The sequence below is a fragment of the Drosophila bipectinata genome, chromosome 3R (genome assembly GCF_030179905.1).
Source record: "Drosophila bipectinata strain 14024-0381.07 chromosome 3R, DbipHiC1v2, whole genome shotgun sequence".
Lineage (NCBI taxonomy): Eukaryota > Metazoa > Arthropoda > Insecta > Diptera > Drosophilidae > Drosophila > Drosophila bipectinata.
This window is the reverse complement of record NC_091739.1, coordinates 28656979-28682606: the sequence shown is the minus strand read 5'-3', so window position 1 is coordinate 28682606 and position 25628 is coordinate 28656979. Positions and strand designations below refer to the sequence as shown.

Below are 25628 nucleotides of genomic sequence, written 5' to 3'. Positions count from 1 at the left end.
GTGGGTAGCTGGGCGAGTTGCTTAGGCATGCGAATCGCACACATGACTGGCGCCCAGATCGCATTTATATATAAATAATACTTATATATCACTGCTGGCTTTTGCATTTCCTCTGAAATTTAACCAAAGAGTGGATACCGCGAAACCGCATCCGTGAAATTGTTCTAGTTGGTAATAAAGTTGTAGATTGTAAAGAGATTCCCCTTTCAAATTAAAAACAAACTTGAAAGCTACTTAATAGCTCGCGATCTCTCATTTACTTAGGAACATTTTAATACTAAGATTTCGTCAGTTTTTATAAACACAGTTTGAGGAGAAGCTCCTTTTTGTTCAGAACTCATAATTATAGTAATTTGGTCGGCTTTACCTCAATTTTGAGGCGACGGCTCAACCCCGAAAGCTGCGTCGCGTGGTTTTTGATCTTGCTTCGTCCTTTTGCCTCTTAGGCTTGTTAATTTTAAGCTACTCCCTTCCCTCCCTGGACGAGAAATTTGAGATGTTTTTAAAGTCGAACAAATTGGTAGCTTAATGACAAATGGAGTGCCAAAAAACGTGTTTTATGCTCATAACCAGATACGCAAAGAAAGATATTAAAGGCGCGAAGAAGACCCCAAAATCCAGATTTCGACAGGCCGCAACGCTCCAAAGTTAAGTGAGCTGGCTGGTGAAGGCAATCTGCATATAAAACGTAACCAAAACCAAAGGACAAACCTTTTAACCGATGGGGAGACTTCTACTGAAGGACATCCGGGGAGGGCGTTTGCGAGGCAGAAGGAGTTTTTCGAACAGAGAGTAATTTACGCTTGCATGCAAATTGAAAAACAGTCCAGAGCAGGCACTGGACACTGGACGGAGGACAGTGGAAACTGGACACTGGATTCTGGAGGAGTATGGACTACATGGAGGGATGGCACGAGAATAAGTGGGGTGACGGAGCGAGTGGCAAGCTGATTGGGCGCCGGGATGATGCATTTTAAAACAAATTGGCACAGTTTGTGAGAGGTGGCCTGTGGGTTTGCTGATGGTGTTGTGGCGTGTTTGTCACTCAATTAGATGCAACTCATTTAGCCGCTTTCGCATTTGGCTGGATGGCATTTGTGTGCACAAAATGTTAATCAAAGCCTGATGGCTTTTTTTTAGGCCAACTAATGAGTGATACCAAAGGCGGAGAGTGGAGAATGGAGATGTTCTCGGATCGGGGGGATGTGGCACAGACATATTGATGACAGCCACTCAATTAATATGCAAAATTTATGCATGGGAAAGTTCAAAACAAACAAACGAACCATACCGACAAAGAGTTGGATAAAATCGGGTGGGAAATACCAGGAGACATGGGGAAATGCAAGTGTGATAAAAAATCAATACAAATTAGTCCGCTGCTTTTGTTCTTTATTGAATCCAGTTGACTTTATTGTTGTCTTTGTGTCCCATAATCCGATGTAAGTCCCTCCAAAGTAAGTTCTATGTGTGAGCTTAAATATCTGTCAAGCGTATCATCGATGACACCTAAATAAGTATTGTAGAGCTTCATGGAGGCATAGTAAAATGCTTTAAACATAATTTTAAAAAAAAGTAAGATAATTATATTTTTAAAGGTAAGATTCTTCATTGGTCTTTAAATCCTTGTCCTATAAGTTATAAAGATACCCGGACTGTCGTCTGCCGTAATAGATTAATTTGCGAGTGTGACATGCCAGCAGATGTGTTGCACGTTGCAATTAAACCGCCGGCCAGCCCCCGTGGATGGCCTGCCGTGAAGGGTAGTAACTGCTGGTGCTGCACTTGATGACTGGCTGATGGAAAAGTTGTAGCGACAAAATAATTTCGCATGCCACAAGGCCAGCGCCGAGGTTGTGTGTGCAAATGGGGGGTGGTGGATATGGGAGGTGGAATGCACAGCGGGCCAGTCCAAAAGTTTCCAGTTTTCGTATGATGATAATCACGAGGATGATGATGATGATGATGATGACCTGCGCAACAATAGTTTGCATCTCAGAGATACCCAGAGATAGAAATGAAGTTGAGTTTGTTCATCTTGGTAGTCGCATTTTCTTGTTATGGTAGCTGGCTTGCCGCAATCAACTGCACTGCATGTTGTGGTTCCTCTAACAACTCGCCTCTTTCTCGTGGAGATGGTTTGAGCTGTTTGTGTATCTAATCACATTAGCACGTGCGCATATCCTTTTTGGCCAGAACGTATCTGCGTATGTGGCGTGTGGCATGGGGGCAATGGGGATCCTGTTCCCCAGGCTGCCATTCATAGCCAGGACTCCGCAAACTAAAAACATTTTGGGCGCTTTGTTTTTGGCTCATTTCGTTTGTCGATTTTGATTATTTGTCTGTGGCTGCCCGCACAGACCTTTGTTTTTGCCAGCTAGCCCCCAACTATTTGTATCTCAAAGTTGGCTCACACACGTATCCCAGCTATTTCCTTGTGCACTTCTAACTTTTCCAGAAAGGCCAAATAATTTTGCATCTTTTTAGTTTTTGGGTCCAGCGTAGTTAGAAATTTGAACAAAACTTCGTTAAACCAAACTTTAATTTTAAAATGAATTTGAAATTTCCGGTTCCGGCGTTAAAGCTGCCAGATAGTATGAATAATTTTGGTCAAAGGTGCCCATTTGCTAACTACATTGTTGCCAGATCCTTGAAGCTTATTTTAAATTTTAAACTTGAAAGTTTTTCTTTTTAATAAGTCTCTGAAAAAAGTTTTAATAAATAAAAATACAATTTTTTAAATGCAAGCAAATATTTAATTTATTTTGAAGCGATTTCTAGCAAAAAGAGAACTTCAACACGTTCTCAACAAACTATTTTTTTAAGAGCTTTGTTTTTCGGCTTTAAATCTCAATGGATAATGAAGCAAGTTACAATTTAATAAACACATTTATATTCTTTATATAAATATATGCCTTGAAGCCAATCTCATAGGACTGCCATTAATTTCGCTGGTAGAAACACCTTACTCCGTTGTGGTCGGAACGTAGGTGAGGATGATGGTCGAGTGGGGAGCGACCTTGAGTTCCTTCAGATTCAGCTTGGCGGCGTGGCCCACCTTGACGGAATTTTCGTGGTTGTTGTAGTGCTCGCTGAAGTAGGAAACTGTCATCTTTTCCGGAAGATTGACAGAACCAGTGAAGTTACTAGACTGCGGCAAGTCGGTGGGATTGAATACCACAAAGAAGCCAGGATTTCCAGACTTGATTCTAGATGGGAAATAATTAATATTAGTCATTGTAGTTAATACTTTAGATAATATTCTAAGTTAAGGTTTAAATGCTAATGTTCTTATTTTACCTCTGCCTTCAGGTGGCAAGCATGTTAGAATTGGATTAAAATTAGTACAAATATTAAGAAAAACTCTTGAATGTAATTACCTGGAATAAGCCACCAAGGGATCGGCCTGGAAGAGCTTCAGCTCGCCGTGCATGTAAGATGCCGATTTGCGGAGCTGCTCGATCTGCCTGTAGGTCTCCTCGGTCACGTTTTGATACATAATGGAGTCCACTGCCACCACCGGGACACCAGGAAGTAAAGAGAGGAACAATGACAGAGCTGAGGGATCCTGGGGTGTGTCCACATAGACGTCTCCGAAGTTCCACTGCAGCCAGCTGTTGTTGCCAGCCTGGAAGAGTGTGTTTTCCAGATCCTGCTGAAGCGACTTATCTGGCTTAGACTTGCTGAGGACCTTGACGAAGTCACCGAAGATAGGGAGATCGATGCCATTGACGCCGGGAACCTCGCTCAAGTGATACACCTGCGGCCGGATCACGTCATCGGCCACCGAGAGGAAGGCTTCATCGGAAGCGTTCTTAACGATGCTCAGGTAATCATAAAGAACGTCTCCCAGGCCGGATTGGAATGTGGTCTGCTTGTGGTTGAAGAAGCCATAGTCTCCCAGGTTTCCGCCATTGGGCACTGCTGAAGGCGTTTCGTCTTCCAGATTCTCGGTAATCACAAAGTACTTGGTATTGTTCAGACGGATTCCCTCGACACCCAGGCCAACCAGATGCTTCAGTACATCTCCAAACTCCTTCCGGACCAAGGTGCTGTTCATTTTGAGGTCGTAGTAGTCGTCCTCGAACTGGGAGAGCACATAGCTGTCGTTCAGCTTCTTCCAAGCACTGCGAGTGCCGCCAACCTTGAGCCAGTTTGTTGGCTCGACTGTCTTGCCAGTGACCCACACAAAGGCGGAACGCTTTTCCGGATCGGCAATGGCATCCAACACCAGCTGCGAATCCTTGTGCACATAGTTGGGGGTCACGTCGAGAATCACCCGGATATCGCTGCCCTGGTACTGAGCCACTAGTCGCTTTATCATCTCCTCGACCTCTGGCTTCTTCACATTGTAAGTGAAAGCAGCGGGCAACTCATAGATGGCTCCTGCAGCGTGGATCTTTTTGACAGACTCGACATCCGCCTGCTTGACAGCCTCCAGGCTGGCAAATTTGGCGTGCGGGCCGCGCTTATACCACGGCAACGGCTGGGGGGCAGCGCACTTGGGGGCTCCGATGATGATCAGAATGGCGCCCACCAGCATGCCCACCCACACGGCCCAAAAGCCCACGAAGAAGATCCATCGAAGACGGACCCAGAATGGATCATTGGCGTACTTCATAAGTTCCTCCTTGCTCATTCCAGTGAAGGCCTGAAACGGAAAAGGTAATCGGGATTAGGATAATCGAAGTCCTCCTAATTCAATAGTTTCTATTGATGGTTGACTTACAGGCTTTCCTCCATTGACTGCTCCTATATCGATTTTGGCATCGCCGTTCTGGTGGTCGCCCTTGATGAACTTGACCTCATCCCGGCGGTCGGCCAGCTTGTCTTCCACGCCGCCGGAGCCTAGCATCTGCTCGTCGGCTCCGTCGTTGGGGGCTGTCTTCTCATCCTGGACCATTTCGACTGAAAAGCGGAGAACGATTCACAAATGGTTAATTGACTCTAATCATTCCCAATCAAGCTCGGGACAAAAGCTCTCACATCATGCGAGACTTTCACTTCAGAACAAGCTGTGTATTATTTAAGGTTACGTTGAAAGCCCAAGCCAGGCATAAGCAATATTAATAGGGGATGGGGGGATAAAACCCAAGCCTCAGAATGGCAGATGGAATTTTCACATGGGAGTCGTGCTGACGTCACAGACATCCAGGCACACACTTCGCGTTTGCGCTTCATGAAATTCGACCTGTGGCTTACAATGTGGGCCGATAAAAAATCAATATCTTTTTCGGCCTGCAGGGTGTTTTCTTATCTTTGCTACTGATAACGCTGTACCAAACCTAACAGTTATTTTACTTGCATCTACTTATACATATGTATATATACATATATCACACATTCTTCTCTACAGATACATATCCATTAATTTTTCCAGAGCAATAGCTACGCTTTGTTACGTCAGCTATTCAATTTTCTCAATTTATGTATCTATAGCTGAGAATATTGCTTTGTATAAATACCTTTTTCAGGGCCTGAATTTCCTCCAAGAAACTTGTCTTCCGTTATTGTTTTGTAAACTTCAGCGGAGTCACTTGTAGCTTCACCAGAAGCGTTGCTTTTATTATCAGACACGCCTAAAATGGACCACAACTATAACAGCGATGTGAACACGTTGAGAATTTTTTTAAAAATAATTCAGTGTCAGATAGATAATACCAAACCCAAAAATATATTTGGTATTTTTTCGAATTCAGTATATCTGAGGGGTGCTTGGTGCAACCCTGTTTTTTCGGCAGCCCTAACCGGTTGGCTGGTATTTTTGCTTAAATTTTTTATCTCACTTTAATTTATCTTACTTTTTCATAATTTGTATCAGGTTTTACTTTTTTTGCTACCACTTTTGGGCGAAATATTTATTTGTGCATTTTATTTTTATAAATAAAAAAGTCAAACACGATTTATTTTTTCGGTATTATTTTTTGGGCGCCACATTTAAATGGCTCACTCCTAAAACTTACCGGTTACAGGCAGTGTCACGGAGTTCTAAAAAGTATACAAATATTGTTACAAAATACTTGATTATTAAATTAAACTCACCTTGCTGGCAGCCACTCCCAATCGTTTCAGACGCGAAAATAAATTCATGGCAATGGTATTCTTGAAATAGTTTAGTATACCTCGAATTATAGTCTTTAGAATTTAAAATGCTTCGAATTAGTAAGTTATAATTCTTTTAAAAATATAAGTTTTTGTTTTTAAATAAAGACATACGTTATGTGATCTAAATAGTAATGAAACAACACAATTAAATGAATATTTAAACGAAAATAACACGCTTTATTTATACTTCCACAGTTTACTTCCACATTATTTGTTTTCAAAATTATCTAAACATCAACTATTTTTCAATAGGCAAATTTAATAAAAACCTCTTTTAGTTTATCTTGACCACTGTTCATTTTTATTTCCACACAGGTGGTAATCTCAATTCTTGAGACCTGTCCCGCTAGAGCTTTGAATCAGAACTGATGTTGCGAATTTTCTCGGTGGTGCAATGCTCCCAGAGTCGCAGTTGAGATCGAAATCTCTCCTCCTCGAGTTTGATTTAATTATACGTGTAGTGTGTGTCCGCCTGGCGATCGAAAGCAAACGAAACGCGTTTCCGTGCGCGTAAATTCGATTTATGGCCTGCGCTTCGAGCCGGGCCCAAAAACTACCTGTCTGCGTGGTGGCTTACCTGAGATTGCTCGCAAGACGATCGGGGGCTGGTTTCTGATCAGGCCCGGCCAGTGGCCAAGGCAAAAACTGCACTCGTCGGCACATTCCTGGCCAAAATTGCAACTTTCAGCGTCGAAGTTGTCGTCTCGTGTTTGAAGAGTTTTTTGTCGCAAAATTAGTTGCACTTTCGCAAGGTTGTCTAGGTCGGCTAGAACTGAAATTGATCAATTTCGACCTTGCATTACCTTTGGCCAATTATGCGACATGCGAGGGTCATTAGCCCATTAAGTGGGAGCTATATATAAAGCAGGCTGGGGCACCCTTTGCAACGAATCTGTAAAAATGGGCTTCCATGTGGGACGACAACTGCTGCTCGCCGGATTCCTGCTGGTTCTGCTGGAGTTTGCACCACGTTCGGAGGCCAGGCCACAGGTTCGGGGATTAGTTTGAGAAATTCGATTTTGGTTTAATTATGCCGCACCCAATACCCCCAGGAGGTGATCACTGTGGTGAAGGAGGAAACGGAGGTGATCAAGCAGGAAGGCGACGGTGACGACGACGATGACTCCTCCTCCGAAGAGACTGTGGAGGACTCTGGGGAGAACCGAAGGCGTCGCCGCGAAGTGAACACGGACAGCACCCTTTCCGCCCGAGCGGGTATACCAGGTTTGCCCGATCCGGCCACCATAATCAAGGTCGCTGAGCTTTTTCAATCCATAGGCGAGCAAATAGTTCCCATTCTCGTCGATGCAGTGCTCCCAAGTGCAGTGGCCGATCGCCTGTCCAGATCCGCTGAAGCTGACCAGGAAGGACCCACCACCACCGAGAAGACCGAATAGATCAGATCGGAGTTGGCTTGACTTTGATACCACTAATATGAATGTCTCCTGAGAGTCTACAATACTTAATACTTATTTTTCTTGCATTCGTTGTTTTTAAGAGCAGAATTTTCACGAAACGAACATCCAGCACTGCAATCCATAAAATATATGAATACAAAAAAGTATGATATGGAATTAATATAATATTTGGTTTTGGTAATATTTAAAAAAAAAGGTTTGAATGGAAGAGGAGTTTAAAACAAAGGCCCGAGTTGGTAAATACTTAAAGTTGAGTCTATAAATATTGGGAATGTATTTTTTTTTTGTAAAAAGCTTGTTACCTTTAAATTGCCAGACACCAACTTAATGACTAAAATAAACAGTCTAATGATAGCAAAATATTGACATGTAGTGCTACTTTTCGCAAGTTATGTTTTTTATACAACGATTCAGGGCAACAGAACTAAGACATTTTTTAAAAAAAATACCACAGCGTATATACATTTTATTAAAAAAAAATGTGTTTAATCCCTAAGAACATAGGCAGTTGGGATCTTAGTGTTCTTCAATATTATCTGCGCTTATTGTAACATAATAGGCCTTGAATCCGTGTTTTTCTTTGCATGTTTGGTCCAACTGTCCAAATAAAATATTTTCAATATTTTCGATAGCGTCCGACAGTTTTCCACCACAATAGAGGGTCTCCGTGAAAGTTGTCAGTACTAACGGGTGTATGGGCTGGTAAACACACATCTCATGAAGGCGATCCATAATAGCACTCGCCATGCCTTTGATGACATTGGCATCAAAATCCTTTTCCCTATATATATTTTCGCAGTGATTGTAAAATGCTTCTAACAGATTTCCATTCGAAAGTTTACTTCCTCCAACACTAGTCGTGGCATTTCCGGTGGTTGTCTGATTAGTTCTGGCTTTTAAAATAAAATGTTTTTCCTTGGATTTAGCTTCTAGCCCACAAGGAAGTAGTAGCAAAAAGGATGCCATCCCAATGGAAATACAAGTACATAGATTCTATCATAAAACAATTGTAAGTAAATAAATACTTTTAATTATAATATTTTTAAAAAATATTTTTCTTACCATCTCTCCGGTGTTATACTCTGAATTGCATTGTAATTCTGTTTGTTTTTTTTGTACTGCATCTAATTAGATATTATTAGCTATACTTAACTTAATTTGCAACAGCCAAATGGGATTTGTAATAGCTTCATGGTCTCGAATCCTCATTTTAGTATGACTTTTGATGATTCAGTTCTGATGAAAATGAAATAATTAGCATATGCATATTCCGCGAAAATCAGAAGCAAAACTGACTGATTGGCTGTACAATCATTCTGGCCCTAAGGATCGGAAGCTGTACATTAACTCCTAATGAAATAATTATACTGGTGACTGGTTTTCAGCAATGTATGGGTAACTCATCTGCATAAATGGCAGAAACATAATCAGGCCTTATTTTCTTGATGCCTTCGTTAGTATCCTTATGCGCATATGTGAATTTCAGGTCATTAAGCCAAATGACCTGACAAGCCTAAGATTTTTTTTTAACACGATGTAGCTTGTTACTTTGTTTTGGCTTCACAGTAACTTGAAAATGAGTGATCAGATCACTGAAAGGTGAATAGCCTTTTGCTTAGCAAAACCTGCCTGTTTTTGTTCAAGTCCAATGTTTTTAAGTCCTTTTCAGCATCCATTTTGAATTTGGGATTATGTTATGACCTTTTTTTATTGCAACATATAATAATACCATAGTTTTTTATGAAGAAAAACAACTTTATAAACTTTTAAAAAAAAATACCAAAAAGAACATGCTTTACCAAGACTCCAATCGTGTTTTACTTTCATAGTGCCTTTGCTTTTTTCATCCTGAAAGTATGCTTTTCTTAAATCCTATTTCAGGTAAATAAAATCAGGTGTAAAATTATGACAGTGCACAGTGGTCCGGCTTGTATGGGGAGAGCGGCCAAAAATACTTCTAGTTGAGGTAGGGATTGGAAACTTGGCACAAAATATTTATATTTTTATTCTAAAATAATATGTTAAAATCAGCCAGATCGGGCAACTATATCATATAGCTGCCATATAACTGATTGATCGGAAATGATATAACTTTGGTGTTTTTAGAGTTACAGAGTTCAAATTTGACATGAGTGCTATTTTTGGCAAAACATTACGACCTACCAAATTTCATAAAGATCAGCAGAATATATCCTATAGCTGCCATATAAATGTTTGATCGGAAATGACCCAACTTTTGTGCTTTTTAAGATAGATAGTTGAAACTTCGTAGAGATTCTATTTTTGGTCAGTTGATCCAACCTACCAAATTTCATAAGGATCGGCCGACTATATCTTATAGCTGTCATATAACTGAATGATCGGAAATGGTTTTGGTAGAAATAACAACTTCGGTGTTCTTGAAGATAGAAGTTTGGGACTTTTTTTAGATTTTGTATTGAAATAGATTGGTTATATTACGATATTTTCATAAGGATCGGCGAAAAAAATCTGATTCTTGCGGTATATATCCGGTTTTTTCAAATTAAGGTTAGGTTACCTTTTTGTATTTTGCAAGCCGCACGGCACCTTACGGCACCTAAACTAAACTTTCTTATATTCTTAAAATGCTTAAGAATATTATACAAAAAGATTTTTTAATGCCAACGAGTGCCATCACAACTAAAACTCTAACCAAACACAGAGAAGACAAACTAAGAACGTTCACAATTATGTACTAAATACAACAGTGATTTACACAAAACACAACAAATACCATATATACTTTTTATTGAAAAAAGAAAGTTAATACCTTTCTTTACAATATTAAAACCTTCCATGGCACAAACACTTGTTTAAAAAATGTTTAATAAGCTTTTTGCGGAGAGCTTCACTTGCTCGTTGCTTACGCTGCAATTCACAATGAATATCATGCTATCACTTTCGATGCTATTCTTGAAGCGGACAGACAGATCAAAACAAAAATATGAATTATTTCAAATAGGTAGACCAATTATAAATAAGAATTGGTACATTTAAAGTCAAAATTTGGACTTTGGTTTTTTTATTTTTGGCCTACGGGCTGGACCACTGTGCAGTGATGAGAAATTTGGCTACAAAAAAGCTTTTGCTAAATTTCATAAACTCCCATAGAAAAAAGACATTTAGTTTCTATCTCGAATTTATTTATAAAATAAAAACACATTTCGTTTGTTCAAATCAATCCAATTAAATAATATACACGTATTAAAAAGTATCGCTTGCGTTTCCAAAAGTACAAAAATATAGAAAAATAGATGAGTAAAGCGAATAAACTTGGCAACTTGGAGCTGAGCCCTCGAGCTGCCACCGTTCCATTAAGATGCATTATTAAGTACTATAATTAAATGAAATAAAATCCTCGGCAACTATGAACGATCTATGTACATGACATCGGGTGGTATATGCTGATATTTATGAAGGTATATATATAGAAAACATATCCATATAAGTAGAGATAGAGAGCAGTTTGCCAGCGATCTGTGATCCCTACGTGCGATCACCATGGATTGGATGCCCCTGAAATAATGTTTTTGCTTGCTTCTCCTTGTCGTTAACTGATTTTGATTTGCGAATTCGTTTTTGCTTAGATGTAGGCTTCGACTCCCTATGCTTATGTTTAATTTAAATGTACGGTAATTTAATTGGTAGCGTAATTAATTTATGGTTATGTTTGTTTCATGTTTGGCTGGCTGGCTGGTTGGCTGGCTGGCGGCTCCTCACTTATTTCCCGCGTTGACCGGGACGCGTTGTCTCGCCGCGGAGTTGGAGTTCAGGGCCGGGTTGCACATTTCCGTGGTGAACTTGGAGAAGGTGTTGTGGAATCCGTTGACCTTTCCGTTGCGGATGGGCGCCACCTCGCCGTCCTTCAGGGCCTTGACGTGGCCGTTGGCATGTCCGTTGGCCTTCACAGCCGATTTGTCCTGGAAAAAAATGTATAGATTAAATATATATAAATTTTCATTAATCCAAGTCCAATCTTACCTTGCCATCACGCTTCACATAAGCGCGCTTGTAGAAGTTGGAGAACAGGAAGTAGAACATCACAGCATGGGCGCCGATGAAGTACGCGAATCCGATGGGGTAGTTGCAGTCATTCTTGAAGAACAGCTGGAAGGAGTGCACCATCACAAGGACGAACTGGATCATCTGCAGCACGGTGAGGTACTTCTTCCACCACAGGTAGCGCTGAACCTTAGGTCCCATCGCGGCCAGCATGTAGTAGGCGTACATTATGATGTGCACGAAGGTGTTCAGGAAGCCGAAGAAGGTCGAGTGGCCGCCGGGAGTGAACTTGACGCCCCACCAGACGGAGACGGGCATGATGCCGTGGTGGATCACATGCAGAGTGGACACCTGGTCGTAACGCTTGCGCATCACGAAGAAGAAGGTGTCGAAGAACTCGGTGAACTTGGAGAAGTAGTACCACCAGCATCCCTCAGCGGTCTGTAAAATATAAGTATTTATTAAGTATTTATAAAACTTTCCATTTAATATTTAAATAGATAAAGACAGACATATCTATTAAGTTGCATATGTTTTAATTTATTTAATAACCTAGGCAAAACTTTCTTTATCAAAAATAGTCTCTTCAAGCTGGAATATTTAAATAGGTGCAACTAATAACATACCCTTTATAATATCGACTTTTTTCATAGAAAAGTATATTGACAACCGTTTTTTGACTCTTCTTTTAAGATACCCTTACTCATAAAATTACCATAATATGTTCTTGACAAAACCGAAACCCAAGCAAAAATCCAATCGACCTAATCTTAGCCTTAAACATGTCCCATCATTCAGAAGTTTTTTTGTTATGCAAAAGACGGATCACAGTTTCGGAGGTTTGGTTTCATTTGCCCTGGAACTAACGGATCCAACAAACCCCCAGCTTATCAATACAGAAATATAGGTGATTTGCAAAATGTCCAGAGACTTTCTAACCCCGCCACTTTCTTTGGGTCGTTTACCCACTTTAGTCGGCTTGGCGACACACGTGAGGGTTTGGATATGGCGGGTTTGGATATGGATGTGAAAGATTTAAATAGAGTTTTGAATCGCACAAGCCACACGGCTGCCGGCCGGCCGGCTTTCGGCATCCATCCATTTCATTGTGATTAGCATAAGAGAACCTGTCGCGATTCCCGTCTTTTCTAATTTTTGGTCATCCCATCGTGGCCAAAAACAGGTTGCTTACATAAAATCTAGCCCAGTCAACAAAAGAACCTTGCTGTTTGCCAACCATAAGCAAAAATTCTAAATTTATTGCCCGATGTTTTGGCTCTACACATGCGACTATTTATTTAGCCGGGTATATAAGCTTCAAAAGTGTCAGAAGCTTCTTTATATACTTACACGTATCGCTTTGGGCGAGTAGGAATAATCAACGGGTTCGCATCTCAAGTTATAGCCGTTCAGCCATCCGCCTATGCAGGACTATAAATACAGAACACAGGGTTTATTACAGTTCTGGGGGAGCTTATTAAGTTTACAATCATTGATTACCTCGTAAAACAGCCAGGCACTGAAGATAACTTGGGCGGCATTATAGACGATCAAGACTTTGCGCAGCTCAAAGGGTTTTCTGTTTTCCATGAGCTTCGGGCCGAGTACCTTTTGGGAAACAGAAATTAATTGTTAGTTATCGAAGTTGATAATGAAATGTAATTGCATCCCCTTTCCCGGACATCTTCTCCAACTTTTTTCACAGTGTCTTCGCGAGTCATTTAACATAATCAAATAGAGGCCAAAGCCTGTTGCAGCAATTATCAAATCAAATCAATCGACAGCGACCGAGTTTGTTTGTTGGTTTTGTGACAAGTTCGTTGCCTAAGTCTTTTGTTTGGCCATCTCCCCATGTGAAAGTAAGTTAAATGCTTTTGTCAAATTATGAATGTGAACCAATGCAAAGCGGGAAACCTAAATAGAAATCGTTTTTCGAATTGATTTTTATTTTTTTTTCTTAAAATTTTTGCATAATCGTAGCCCAGTGCCGGGGTCACATTTCGACACCGCCGACTGCGAGGAAAGATCGCACAAATCGGACCGATCGGATGGCCCTGAACCTCATTTCTGATTTCGCAGTCATCTTACCAACCAGTACATAAAATAAAGACAAAAACGAAACTAGTTTCTGCGAAGGATCCAGAAAGGCACTCCCTGGCTAATCATATAATCAGAATGCATCCAGTTATGGTCTAGAATTTCAGCACTAATTGCCTTGTTTTGTTCGGCTTTTTATGTATTTCATAAAGTCCTCCTGATGTTCTTCCCCATTCCCCATAATTATAGATGGGTGATTCCTAAGTTGGTTGATTCTGAACCACTTACCTTCACGAAGTACGCGTATGTCAGACTGATGGCTATCGTGGGGAACGGCGAGCTCATGAGCGGGTAGTCTCGTGTTCGCGGATCTGATTTGTTGTCCATAAGATCCCGCCAGCCATCGTAGAATTTTGTGAGGTACTCCTGCAAGTGCAACAAGATTATGGGGATCGATTAGTCAAGTGTGTTGTGAGGGATTGGCTAATCACCGGAGGCAATTAGTTCGTTTAGCGAGATCAAGTGTCAAATCAATAAATTTGTAACTTTGGCGGTTGCAACACTGCAACACAGTTTCCGAGGCATATTCAACCTAGTAAAGTTCACAGAGGCGGACAACTGATTGATTATGACTATTGTGAGGTTTTTTTGGTTTTTGATTTTTGGTTTTAATTAAAAGTTCGGGCGATCAAACATATGTTGCAAGCCGACGACGACGAAAACAAAGCCAGTGGCTCGGAAAGAAATCAGTTGGCCAAAAACTACATTCTGCACAAATTTCCTTATGGAGCTCCCCATTAGCCCATTAGCCGACACAAACCATGATTTTCTATCATATTTGTGCGCGGTAATTTCCCATTGTCGATTAGCACTGAACGATGCCAGTCGCAAAACTATATAGACATCAAAATAATATGAAAAATCCAATGGAAAAACTGGTGCAGCCGGCTTGCGGCTATGTTGCAATCCGCAATGGCCTCTTGTCCGTGTGATAAATAAGAAAACAAAGCAATCTAGAAATGATTGGACAGTCTGACCGACTGACTGACTGAATGGCTGGCCAACAAAGAAAACGGAGGGAGGGGGCTTATGACAAAGACCCACACTGTGGGGATGTCAGGAAAAGCTAAACCAGTTCCGCGAGTGTTAATCGTCGCTTAAATAGTTAAATACCTGACTGACGGCAATTAAAGAAAACAACGCTACTCTTAATTGCAGCGAGGGTAGCGGCCGATTCCGACTCCGATTCCGATTTCGCAGAGGGGCGTAGTGGCGGGAGTGGGTGGCGGCGGCATGCCGTGGAATGCCAAGGACTAATGCGATTGGGAAAGCGGCATTTGTTTCGCCAATTAATTAGATATCAACATAACTCAATTAATTCAATTAAAGCAAACACTCAGTAATTGAAAATTGTAATAAAAATATGCAACCTCATTACATTTCAGTGGTTTTTGCATTGATTCTTACAAATTCAATTATGAAATACCTCCTGTAGAGTACTATAGACCACTCTTGTGGTTTCAAAAATTATTATTATTTCTTTTCCAGGTCACATAAAAACTAATCCGATACTAAAGAACTATGAGTATTGAAAAATGACTTCAAATGGCAGTTTTCGGTTGAATATATCACTTTGTTTTCTTATTTAACCAAACACTACTTCCTGGATTCAAATTCAGGTGTCATTTCTTTAAATAATGTACTTAAGCACCTTATGACTGTAATTTTGGGGCGTTTATTATGTTCCAGTTATGCATACCCCAAGTATGTAATTTGCTCGCTAAAAGCCTTGCCTCTAAAATTTGTTCGAGTTACCGAAAAACAGATTGGCTCTTAAAATCGCTCCAAAATTAAATGTGTGGAAGCAGTTTTATCGCGAATCGGTCTAAATCGTTCTTGGACCGCCCCGAGCGTTTTGTTCACCATATTTTGCATAACACCTGAGACGGGGAATTAACTACGCCACTGGCCAATCGCAGCTCATCCATCATGTCTGGCCGGCGGGCCCCCAGACTTTGTCGTGCACTTGCAACTGGCCAGCAGCAGGTGGAGTGGCTGGCTATGCAAAACAATGCTCATTTGTCGCCAGAGTACGTCAGCAATTATCATAGGGTTGTAGGGAGCCTTTCGGGCGGTCGGCGATCGACGATCGGGTGCTGAAAGCTGCGTCATGCCGTTTGTTCATTAATGAACCCAGTCCGCCATTAGGCCGTCAGGTGAACTCACTGACCGACTGGCCGCCGACGATGTGGGAGTGGCCCGGGCCGCCCGTAATGAGTATGTGTAATTGCTGGTTTCTTTGGGAGAACCGCAGTACTGGCCAAACAATTTTGGGCCTCATTGTCGATCTCGCTCTGGCCCGCGTGTTGCAAGATTTATTGAAATTTCAGTCACTCCACCGATCAAAGAAATGACTGGCAAATTTTTCTATTACACAGCTGACGTAATTCGGGAATACTCGCATCGCCAGTGAACCGTCTTAAAAGATGAGTCAAGTCTGGTTAATATCAAAGGTCTGGCTGAGATATAAAATTGGCCCAAAGAGTCCGGAAGAGCCGGCATCTCGCTAGTTAACAATGTCGCTGTTGATTGCATCTAATTAAGATTCACTTTCCAAGAGAGATTTTCACTTTTTTGGGTGCGTGCTAGATAATTGAATTCAAGGAAACACGGAAAAGCTGAAAGTGCAAAGTTGAATACTTTGGCGGAGTCTGGGAGAAACTTAAAATGATTTATATAAATTAGATAAGTTAGAAAAATTTTAAAACCCATAATTAATTTTACGGAGGACTTCAACAAATATTTAAATACCAATGAAGTTTTGTTTCATTTTGCCAGGAAAAATAAAACCCTGCTAGACTTTTACAGCTTCCGGTGGCTTAGTATTTTAGGTAATTTTCCAGATTTCTCGAAGGTTGAAACTTTATAGCTTGTGGCGTAGGTGAGGTTCAAGTATAGCTCTGGCCGATTATAAAAAGCAGTTATGGCAGACACCGATGGCGGTTATTAAGTAATTTGCATTGCACTCTCGCCCGTCGAATGACGTAGGTCAGCAACGACAGTTTTAATTTCACATATTTTATGCATTTGATTAAGGAAATCGAGGAAAATCACTAGCGATGAGCGTCGTAAAACCCGTTTTCTCACACTAACTGGGTGAGATCCATTAAGATGAAAATAGTGTATACTTAGCATGGCGTTAAAGCCATGGACCGCCGCTAAGTGCAATTAAATTTAATTGTCGGTCTGCGTTGTATTTGTTATAGTCTACTCTTGCCACTCAAACTGTCAGCCGGTGTCCGAATTGTTGGTTTTTGTCGGTGCATTTCCGAGTGGGGGACGGGGGGTGCTCTAGTTAGAACCGCCATTTACGGTCATTGGCTTAATAGATTAACCAAATTTCCGGCCACAATTCGGCAAAAGGAAGTTCATGCCGCTGCCGGTACCGGTGCCGGAACCAAAAGGAATTTCATTCATAATCGGCGGCTTTGTGGTCGGTCCGCCAATCAGTTTATCCAATGATCTGTCATAATTTGATCTATCATGCAAAGGCATAATTTGTCATGTCGGAGCTGCTAGGCTGTTTCTTATTTTCGTGATCTTATCGAGAGCCAAACAAAAGACTTAAGACACGAACCTGCCGGACAAACAACAAGTGTTTACGAGCGTGGGCGTAAAGTTCGACAGTCATCGTGTTGATGGTTTTTGTTCAGCGAGTAGTGCGCACTTTGGCTGCATTAATCAGGCAGTGGATATACATCGAATTAGTAAATTTCCTAGCGCTGACTTGAATGCGAAAGAGCGGCACTCGCACTCGCTTAAGGTGAATTATTTGAAGTCGGGAATGCAATAAAAATCAAATTAAAACAATATACGCACTAAAAACGCAAATGCGACATGCCGGCTGGGTGGTCGGGGAATTCATAGAAGTTATAGATATAGAAACTGGGGACGTAAACAAAATTAGCTGGCCATCTGTAAGCTCGGAGCAAGTCTGAAATTATACTTTTAGCGCGGATCGCGCGGTTTGTTGAACTTTGTTTTTGCCAAAGCAAATTAAATAAAATAAGGCATAGAAACAAAAAACAGGACAAAGTAAAGGGAAACCGGTATTTGTAAAGATCAACAAAATGGGGAATATATATTTATGTCTACATGTACACTCGAAGAAATAACATTAAAGCTATTAATTTTTATTTTATAAGTTATGGTCCCATTATATACACTTTTTTGCATAATTTTAAATCATAAGTATGGCAGAGAAATCAGTACAAGCATTACAATAACACCTTTTGTTTATTGTGCAGATGAGTTCTGAATTATTGTTTTACGACGGATCTGCGAAATGGTTGGCCAATATTTGGCAACATTCGGTGATTCACATCAGTAGGCGCTGGTGTAATCCCCCCTCATATCGATTTCTGCCGATTCACGGTGATGTTGATGATGTTTATTTCAGAATTTGAGCTTCTTAGCAAGCCGTATCTTCTGGCAAAAATAAAAAAAATCATCAGCTGTTTGCCTATGCCGTTTTAGCCGTCTTCTGTCTGGCGTTTGGACTTTGGCCCGGCAAACATGGCAGTTGGAAATGTATTGTAGTGTTTGCTATTACATAAAGCCGGCTGGCTTTGGTCAGTTTGCGTAAGCCGCAGCAGCATAGCATCGCATCTCTGGCCAAATGCTGACCCTTTTTCGCTTTCTTTGGTTCACACGCGCTGGGCTCCAAATGCTTTCCCTAAAAACCCACAAAAATGCTTCCGTCAGCAACAGCATCCAGCTGGAGCCACCATCGGCGGCAAGTGTAAAGAGAGGCATTTGTAATTGTTGTGGCTGCTGCTTTGGCTGCGACTGCTGTTGCTGTTGCGCGTTACATTTTAACGCTTCATTATGCGCCATAAAGCCAAAGTCGAGGTCCGAGCAACGAGCACCGAACACCAAACACTGAGCACCTTAAAGTCCGGAGCACGGACAAATGAGTTAAAATTTACAGTGCCCATGATTTGATGCCGGCGATGAGTTGCCCATTCACCATTCATATCCATCATCATTGTTCCACCGATGTCGCCATCGATAGGCGGAGTAGCTCCCCAAACTGGCCCCATCTGGGCCAGTGACTAAGCTCCGGACTGGCCCCTGGTGCTGCTCTGGCTACTGGGAAAAGTCATAGCACTCGGCTTGACGGACAATGATTGTTTTTAGTCGCACCCGCTTATGACAATTTGTTGCCCTAATGTGTTGCCAGTGACTGTGTAATAAGTGAGGCCACTTGTCTCTAATCGCAGCTCACTGGCCACTGGGTTGGGCAAGTTATCTGGAGATCTCAGTGGCAAAGGCCTCTCTGAACCTTCCAATCAGTGGGAGATATACATAAAAATAAACTTAAAATCTGAATGATATTATTTCACACAAATGAGAGTATACTCTATATTTGGTAAAATGAATAATAATTTATTTTGAATTATATAATCAAAGTAGTCCACATTTTTTCGCAGTGCCGTATCTATGCCAAAACCTCAGACGTATTCAGGGCTATTGTGGCTAACATTCCCGCTTGGTTTTTGTTGATTTAACTAATTAATACCACTATTCCGATTTCAATGCCAGCGTCTTTCGGTTCATTATTCATTCAGGCGCGTTGGGAGAGAGATAATGCCAAAGGCGACCATCCCGAACCCCAATGCTTGCCAAATCCAAATCAGACTCGCTGCATTTTTTATCATACAAATTTTTTGGCTTTGCACAATTTGACCCGAAAGTTAAAATAAATCAATGGCCCGCAGACAGAAACATATTTGCCAACATTTGCATTGGTTTTGGGTTATGGGATTGTGGGGCCAGTGGGCAGGCCAGCGGATCGGATCGGCAAAAGCAATTAAATTATCAGCAACAGGGCAGCAGCAGCCACAATCGAACAACAAAAGTGTTATTAACACTTAACAACATGTTGGCAATTAATTAAAACAAGCGTCCAAAGGCCCCACCGGCCCCACCCCCGTTTCCAAAATCTCCGAGTTCCGTCCCAGACTCCACCAACGACAGACCCGAAAGGTTTTCGACGGGTTTTGAGCTTCAAATGCATAATTGGGAAGACAACAAAGCATCATCTCCGGAGCGTCTTGGTGGAGGGCTGGCGGGGATGAAGATGATAGAGGTGTTGGGGCTGCGATGTAGTAACAGACATCGGTTCAAATCTTAACATTTTTTAGTACGTATTTCTTTACAAGGCCAACCGGCTAGTCGGTTTACTGACTGGGATTTTGGATTTCTTTTTTTTACATTTTATTTTGGATTTTTGCAATTGAAGAGGGAGAAGGTGAGGTGGGACAGGTGACAGCTTCAGCTCCAGCTCCAGACGTCTAAGTCTCTTTCTTCTCAGTTGATTTTTAATTTAATTTTGATTTATTTTAATGACGTTTATATAAGTCTCATCTGCCGGGGCGGCACTGAGCAATTTGCACAGGCTACAAAACTGATGCTGAAATAAGAAAAAAATTATGGTTTCCCGTTTGTAGAGTCGCCCAGCCAGCCCGCCGCATAATTGTTCAGCTCAACACTTTTACTTTCCCAGCAGCAACGAGTGAGAAAAAGCAAAAGAAAAAGCACCAAAAGTTTAAAGGGCCAAACTGGTTTGCACCCATATGATCGAATCGAATCGAATCGGATTGTATTGGATCGGCGTTGAATCGACGCTGAAGCCAAACTCGTGTCGCACTTAATGATTTTCGATCATTAAAGACAAAAAATTGCTTTCAATAGACAAGCCGAAGAAAAATCAAAAATCCATATACAAAGATACAGATACAGATACAAAGATACAGATACACGAACCTGCGCAACATTAAAATCAATTTATAGGTCAAGTTGAGCGCAGCAGTGCCGGACAAAGAGAGAGAGAGAGCCCGAGCTCATGTATCTGTATCTGCAACTGGCTTGTGAAGCCGAGATTCAGGTTCAGCTTGCGACTTTTACTCCAGCGGCATCTTGTCTAATATGACGGCGGAGATGATGCAACACCAACACGCATACACCTGTACAATTTGTTAAATGCGTAAACAAATCATCGGCAAATGGAAAGCCGCTAAGAAAACACCCAACCAGATCCCCAGAAAATAAAAAAACAATAAAACCGAACATAAAGCACTGATTCCAGTCCGATGATCGATTCGGCATTAAGCGTTCCCAGGCAGTGTTGTGGGTCAAGTTGAAAATGCAGCGGCTCTGAAGTTTACTTTCAAACTGCGCGCGACTTGCACGCGATCAAAAACGCGCGCAGCAGGCAACTCGGAGCGATTTCAACAGCGATTTAGAGAAGCAGCAGCAAACAACATTTACTGCACTTGCCACACAGACGATATAGTATATGAATGCATATATATCATATTTGATAACTGAGAAAAAATGTACTAAACATAAATATATATAAATATATTTGATATTTTTCATTTTTTTAAAGAGTGTATCTTTTAGATACAAACTTTAAAATTCTGCTTCTCAAATAAGGTATTTATGTAGAAGTTTCCTGTTCTGTTTACAGTGATTTTTTATTTTTTACAGTGCATCCATGTTTGTTTACTTGGTTTTGAGAATAAGTTGCTGCAGCGACTTTTCCAACCTGAAATAAAATCGCGTTAATTTGGCAATCGAATCAGCTTTGTTGTTGTTTTGTTGGCTGTAGTCCCCCGCTTGTCGTTGGCCCAAAATCCCCAAGTAATTGGTGCAAGACATTTGTTGCCTTTATTTCTGCCGCCCGAGGGTACATATGTGGTAGTTGTTGCTCTTGGAGGCGGTTTTTTTCCTCTCACCCAACGCAGAGGCCAGCGCTATTCGGACTCGTTTCAAGTTGCATGTTGCTGAAATGCAACACTTTTTGTTGCTGCTGCCGCATTCATAGGCTCGTCAAGTGCACAGCTGCAAATACTCCAAATGCTGGCCAAAGATGCGTAAGTGTGAGTTCCCAAAATGCCATTTGTGAGCCCCAAATTTAAATAATTTAGCTGATTCATTCTACATTGCATCCGACGAGAAGTGCTTTTGAGTTTTGGGCTGTTTTCAGTACCCACATACAGTATTTGTTCGATGTTGCCAGTCAGGTTGGGCATTTGCATTAATAATGGCATACAGCGATTTTTTCTTTAAATTCGGCTGTTTAAAGTACAATTTCAGGGCGAGTGTCGAACTCTGAATTTGAATTTGAATACTCGCCCCTGGTCCTCAGGCCGGGTGACGTTTCCCTCTAATCGATAATAACGTAATTAAGCAAGCAATGACTTTTAGCTCCTCAATCATTTTACATTCGCTTACTCAACGAGTTTAGGTTGCTCACAAATTTCGATTTTGATTTGGACACACAAGTTATTGAATTGCCATGATTCTAAATGTTTTTTATTTTTGCAAATAAATTCTACTTCTTTATGTTCCAATATTATTTGTTTGCAGATAACATGTAAAACGCTAATGTATATTATTGGGTTTTATTTTAGAAAAACCCAAAAGTCAACACCCTTGTTATCGTATTTCATTGGCACGTTTTTTCCAAAAATACTAGGAATTCTAATTTATTTAATCTAAATGGCTTAATTTGTTTTTGCTTTAAAATGAAACCGTAATATTTGCATTATTTAAACATTGTAGGAATTTCTTACAGCACACGACCCAATTAAAAATCACTTAATCGCATACACTTCGATTTGTATTTGAAAAATTTGCAAACCACTCAAAAAACAATAAAATATGCCAAATCAACGATGTTCGATGTTATTTAGAGGCTGTTATTTTTAGAGTTTTTTAACAGCCTATGGCCTTATCTTTGCCGTCTAATCTCAAACAGCCAATAATTGAATTGCAAATGACACTTACTTCAATCTCGGCCCGATAAGAGTCCATAAATATCGTCATTGTGGAGGTTTCTCGATAGAGAGTGTTTATAAAGTTTTCACTCTCTTTAGTGGTCTTATCAGAGTCAAGAGAGAAAAAGGTTAAAAAGAGGTAGATAAAACAATCAAAAGTATCTTTCACAATTGCACTTTTAATATTTTTTTAAGAATTTGAAACAGAGAGCCCTGAAGGCACCTGCAACTGCAATAATTAGGAATATCGCGCATACGCCGCGTGCGCCAAACAAACGAAAACTGGAGCACAGCTTTGAGATCGTCGTCACATGCGGCGAACCTTATCGCTGCGCTGGCTCTCTTTTTCTTTATTAATTTCATTTTTTATTTATCTAGCTGCCTCTCCCCCCAAAAATCAGCTGAGAGCTAAACAAATAAACGACGTCGCCGTTGCCGTTTGCCGTAGCAGTCGCCGTCCTCGTCGACGTCGACGTCGCTAACTGTCTCTCTAAGTGGCCGACCACCTAACAGGGAATGCAAGCAAATCGGCTGATTAAGGCACATTTTTATTATGATGACTGGGCGGCGCAGTTTGGCGGCTGGGTTTGGGTTTGTGGCTCGGCTTTGGGCGGCTCTGACCAAGTGGCCTAGTAAATAGTTAATTTTGCCGCCAGCGTCTTTGCACTTTTCAGTGTCAAAAGAGCCAAACACAACACAGCCAAAAAGTTAAAGGGGAAAAAAATAAATACTTTCGCCAAAAGTCGAAGTCAAAAATAAAATCGAGGTGTAATAATTATTGTGTAAGCGGCCAAAAGGAGAAGAAAACAACTCGAAGATTTGAATAAGTTTCGATTTCTGGGCTGGCTGTTTTTTTTTTTGGAGTTTTTTGTGTAAAATGGTGCAATGCTCGGAGCCCGAACGTCCAAGTCTGATCATTAGCCAGCGGCATCTGCGATTGGTAAACCCTCTGGCATTTTTTTTTATTTCGAATTTCGAATTTGCAGAGACATTCCAACCCATCGCACCACAAACTGGCTGAATGAATATGAAAATCACTGGATTTCTACACCTATCGGATGCAGCATCTGCAATGATGAGCGGAAATTTTACACGAAAAGGGTTTTTCAACCTGTTTTGATTGAAAACATTTTTTTAAATTAGTTTATACATTTCATTAAAAGTGAAAATTCAAATTATTTTTTGATTTATAAACGTAAAATTCAGGAAACCTTATTTCTCTCTCTGTAAGATGAACAAAAACGATTGGCCTGGCCGTGAGGGCCATCATTTCACTTGGCCAGGCCTCAGTTATCCAGTTATCCCGGTTAAAATTCAAGGTCAGTACTGCACTGCATTTCCGTGTGAAATGTTGTTGGGCCAGCTCTCTTGGCCAGCTAACCGAAAGCTATAGCCTTATAGCCACCTAGCCTTCACTTCACTTGACCGCCACAGAGCGATGTCGTTGGTGTTGCTGTTGCTGCAGTTACTGTTGCTGCTGCTGCCACGACAGACGTAACAAAGCAGCAGTGTCGAAATAAGTGCAACACATGCAATTTCGGTGTGCAACTCAAGTGCGAATGGCTCTAGCAAAACAGAAAACGTACACGTTTTTGGGCCAAAACCGAGGAAAGCGGGGAAAGAGCGTCGAAAGGTCTGCGCGGCGTCGGCAAAATTGCTATTTGAGAGCAAGACATTGGAAAACCTTGCTGGCGAATGGGTGTATGGGTGTACTTGAAAGCGAAAACCAGTCGGTGCAGCAACTTTGGTGTTTTTCCACTTCCACTTCCAAAGAAAGCGAAAAGAACCAGCCTGGAATGTCAGAGCTAAACGGGAAGGTTTCTCGATGAATAATCACATGAATAATTGCCTTATTAGTACCTGCCTGCCTCTCAGCCTTCTTGCCTCTGGGCCTGTGTCTCTGGGCCTCTGGGCCTCCTGAGGTTATTCAATTTACGCAATTAACTGTAGACATAATATTTACAGCAAAATTATCGCGCATGTTGTAAGAGTCGTTTGCATCGCAGGGGGTTTTTGGATTAGTTCCTCGATTTTTCATATACAAAAATATATACTTTTTTTCCAGCATTTAATAACAGTCCCCAACCCCCTCGTAGACGAGTCGTGTGGAAAGGGTCATTTGTAAGATTGATGGAAAGCCCAGCCGTAATCGCATTTGTGTATTTTTATTCGGGCTTGCATGCGCAGCATCTTGGTTCAAATTATAGGTTTATAACCAATTTGAATGTTGCACATGGGAGGATTAAAGTTTGCACAATATTTTTTACGCTTTAAGGGGGGATCCCCATGGCGATCTTTAACCTTTTGGAGGTTTTTGGAGAAAAACCAGCCATGCATTAACCTCGTGAAACTTTGACACTTGATGACGTTTGTCTTTAAATTGTCTTTCTTTTCTCAAAACTTACCATTTTCTTAAATTTCCTGTTTTAGGGCACTAGAAATCGCGTTTTAGACTGAGAATTTTTCACTTGGCTTTCAGAGACAATCTCGATTTTGGCAAACGAATTATCACTTTAGTGCACAGATTATCCTGGTTTTAATTTCTTTTTCTTTCAGTGTTTCAGTTATTGGTGTTAAACACGCACTTTATATCATTTTTTTTGGGGGGTTCCTCAGTGGGAGATCACAGGTGGGAAACAGAGACTCTGGCGGGAGGAGCGATGCTGCTGCGGGTGCTGCTGCTGCGCTGATGGACTTAACTGGACAGCAACTGGACAGCGACTGGGCGAGCGAACGCTTTTCACATTCAAATCAAAAACACTGAAATAAGTTTGATTTCACGCTGTCGCTTTACTTTTATACGACTCGGTAGTCGTAGGAGCGGAGTTAACGGCGCCGGCGTCAGCAGCGACGGTAGCGGCAACGCCGACGCAGACGCTCATTTTCGGTGAGCGTGCGCCGCGGCCACAAGCCGAAGTCAAAAGCTTTCGGCAAAATTCTGAGCGCAGCAACAGCGACTGCGACAGCAGCAGCGGCTTAAACAGCAACAGGTTGTCTGACCGCTCATGTCTATCTCTGGCTCCCTCTCGCGCGCCCTCTCGCTCCAACCAGAGTTTGCGCAAGGATGCTAGATGCTGACCGCGCTGCCGGCGCTCACTGAGCTGTCGGCGTCGCTGCGGCTGCTGCGCCGCAGAGGGCTAGCCCTTTGGATTGGAAATTATAGCCATAGAGCCATAAGTAATAACTGTTCGCACCTGCC

At 41.4% G+C, this 25628-nt stretch overlaps 4 protein-coding genes across 7 annotated transcripts; 1 reads left to right on the top strand and 3 right to left on the bottom strand.

The window, feature by feature from the left end:
* Positions 1-2733: 2733 nt before the first annotated feature.
* On the bottom strand, positions 2734-5641 carry CD98hc (CD98 heavy chain). The gene is made up of 4 exons (XM_043212041.2): positions 5466-5641; positions 4730-4908; positions 3381-4651; positions 2734-3209 (listed from the first exon to the last, which is right to left on the bottom strand). Exons 2-4 carry the CDS (start codon positions 4901-4903, stop codon positions 2966-2968), a joined length of 1689 nt encoding a protein of 562 aa, XP_043067976.1. The 5' UTR covers positions 4904-4908; positions 5466-5641; the 3' UTR covers positions 2734-2965.
* A 1197-nt stretch (positions 5642-6838) lies between these two features.
* Sfp84E (Seminal fluid protein 84E) lies at positions 6839-8711 on the bottom strand. The gene is made up of 2 exons (XM_070280717.1): positions 8586-8711; positions 6839-8516 (listed from the first exon to the last, which is right to left on the bottom strand). Exons 1-2 carry the CDS (start codon positions 8586-8588, stop codon positions 8040-8042), a joined length of 480 nt encoding a protein of 159 aa, XP_070136818.1. The 5' UTR covers positions 8589-8711; the 3' UTR covers positions 6839-8039.
* On the top strand, positions 6962-8284 carry Os-C. Of its 3 annotated transcripts, none has more exons than XM_017233252.3 (3): positions 6962-7095; positions 7158-7329; positions 7396-8284. In XM_017233252.3, exons 1-3 carry the CDS (start codon positions 7006-7008, stop codon positions 7500-7502), a joined length of 369 nt encoding a protein of 122 aa, XP_017088741.1. In that variant the 5' UTR covers positions 6962-7005; the 3' UTR covers positions 7503-8284. The 3 variants fall into 3 exon arrangements, with proteins under 3 accessions (XP_017088741.1, XP_017088739.1, XP_017088740.1); XM_017233250.3 differs by having other exon boundaries at positions 7384-8284; XM_017233251.3 differs by having other exon boundaries at positions 6965-7095; positions 7161-7329; positions 7384-8284.
* Positions 8712-10665: 1954 nt separating the features above from the next.
* Elovl7 (ELOVL fatty acid elongase 7) lies at positions 10666-25205 on the bottom strand. Of its 2 annotated transcripts, none has more exons than XM_017233248.3 (6): positions 24835-25205; positions 13872-14009; positions 13047-13154; positions 12897-12977; positions 11526-11987; positions 10666-11464 (listed from the first exon to the last, which is right to left on the bottom strand). In XM_017233248.3, exons 1-6 carry the CDS (start codon positions 24835-24837, stop codon positions 11261-11263), a joined length of 996 nt encoding a protein of 331 aa, XP_017088737.2. In that variant the 5' UTR covers positions 24838-25205; the 3' UTR covers positions 10666-11260. The 2 variants fall into 2 exon arrangements, with proteins under 2 accessions (XP_017088737.2, XP_017088736.2); XM_017233247.2 differs by lacking the exon at positions 24835-25205 and adding an exon at positions 22440-22493.
* Between the last annotated feature and the right edge of the window lie 423 nt (positions 25206-25628).

Bases quoted from the DNA above. Each gene is read 5' to 3' on its own strand.
- CD98hc (XM_043212041.2), bottom strand. From the start codon at position 4,903: ATGGTCCAGGATGAGAAGACAGCCCCCAACGACGGAGCCGACGAGCAG. The intron at 4,652-4,729 runs GTAAGTCAACCA...TTTCCGTTTCAG, and splicing joins CAGTCAATGGAGGAAAGCCT to GCCTTCACTGGAATGAGCAA. The intron at 3,210-3,380 runs GTAATTACATTC...TTTCCCATCTAG, and splicing joins CCCTTGGTGGCTTATTCCAG to AATCAAGTCTGGAAATCCTG.
- Elovl7 (XM_017233247.2), bottom strand. From the start codon at position 22,478: ATGACGATATTTATGGACTCTTATCGGGCCGAGATTGAA. The intron at 14,010-22,439 runs GTAAGTGTCATT...TTGCACTTGCAG, and splicing joins CTTATCGGGCCGAGATTGAA to GAGTACCTCACAAAATTCTA. The intron at 11,988-12,896 runs GTAAGTATATAA...TATATTTTACAG, and splicing joins ACTCGCCCAAAGCGATACGT to ACCGCTGAGGGATGCTGGTG.
- Os-C (XM_017233250.3), top strand. From the start codon at position 7,006: ATGGGCTTCCATGTGGGACGACAACTGCTGCTCGCCGGATTCCTGCTG. The intron at 7,096-7,157 runs GTTCGGGGATTA...CAATACCCCCAG, and splicing joins GTTCGGAGGCCAGGCCACAG to GAGGTGATCACTGTGGTGAA. The intron at 7,330-7,383 runs GTTTGCCCGATC...TTCAATCCATAG, and splicing joins CGCCCGAGCGGGTATACCAG to GCGAGCAAATAGTTCCCATT.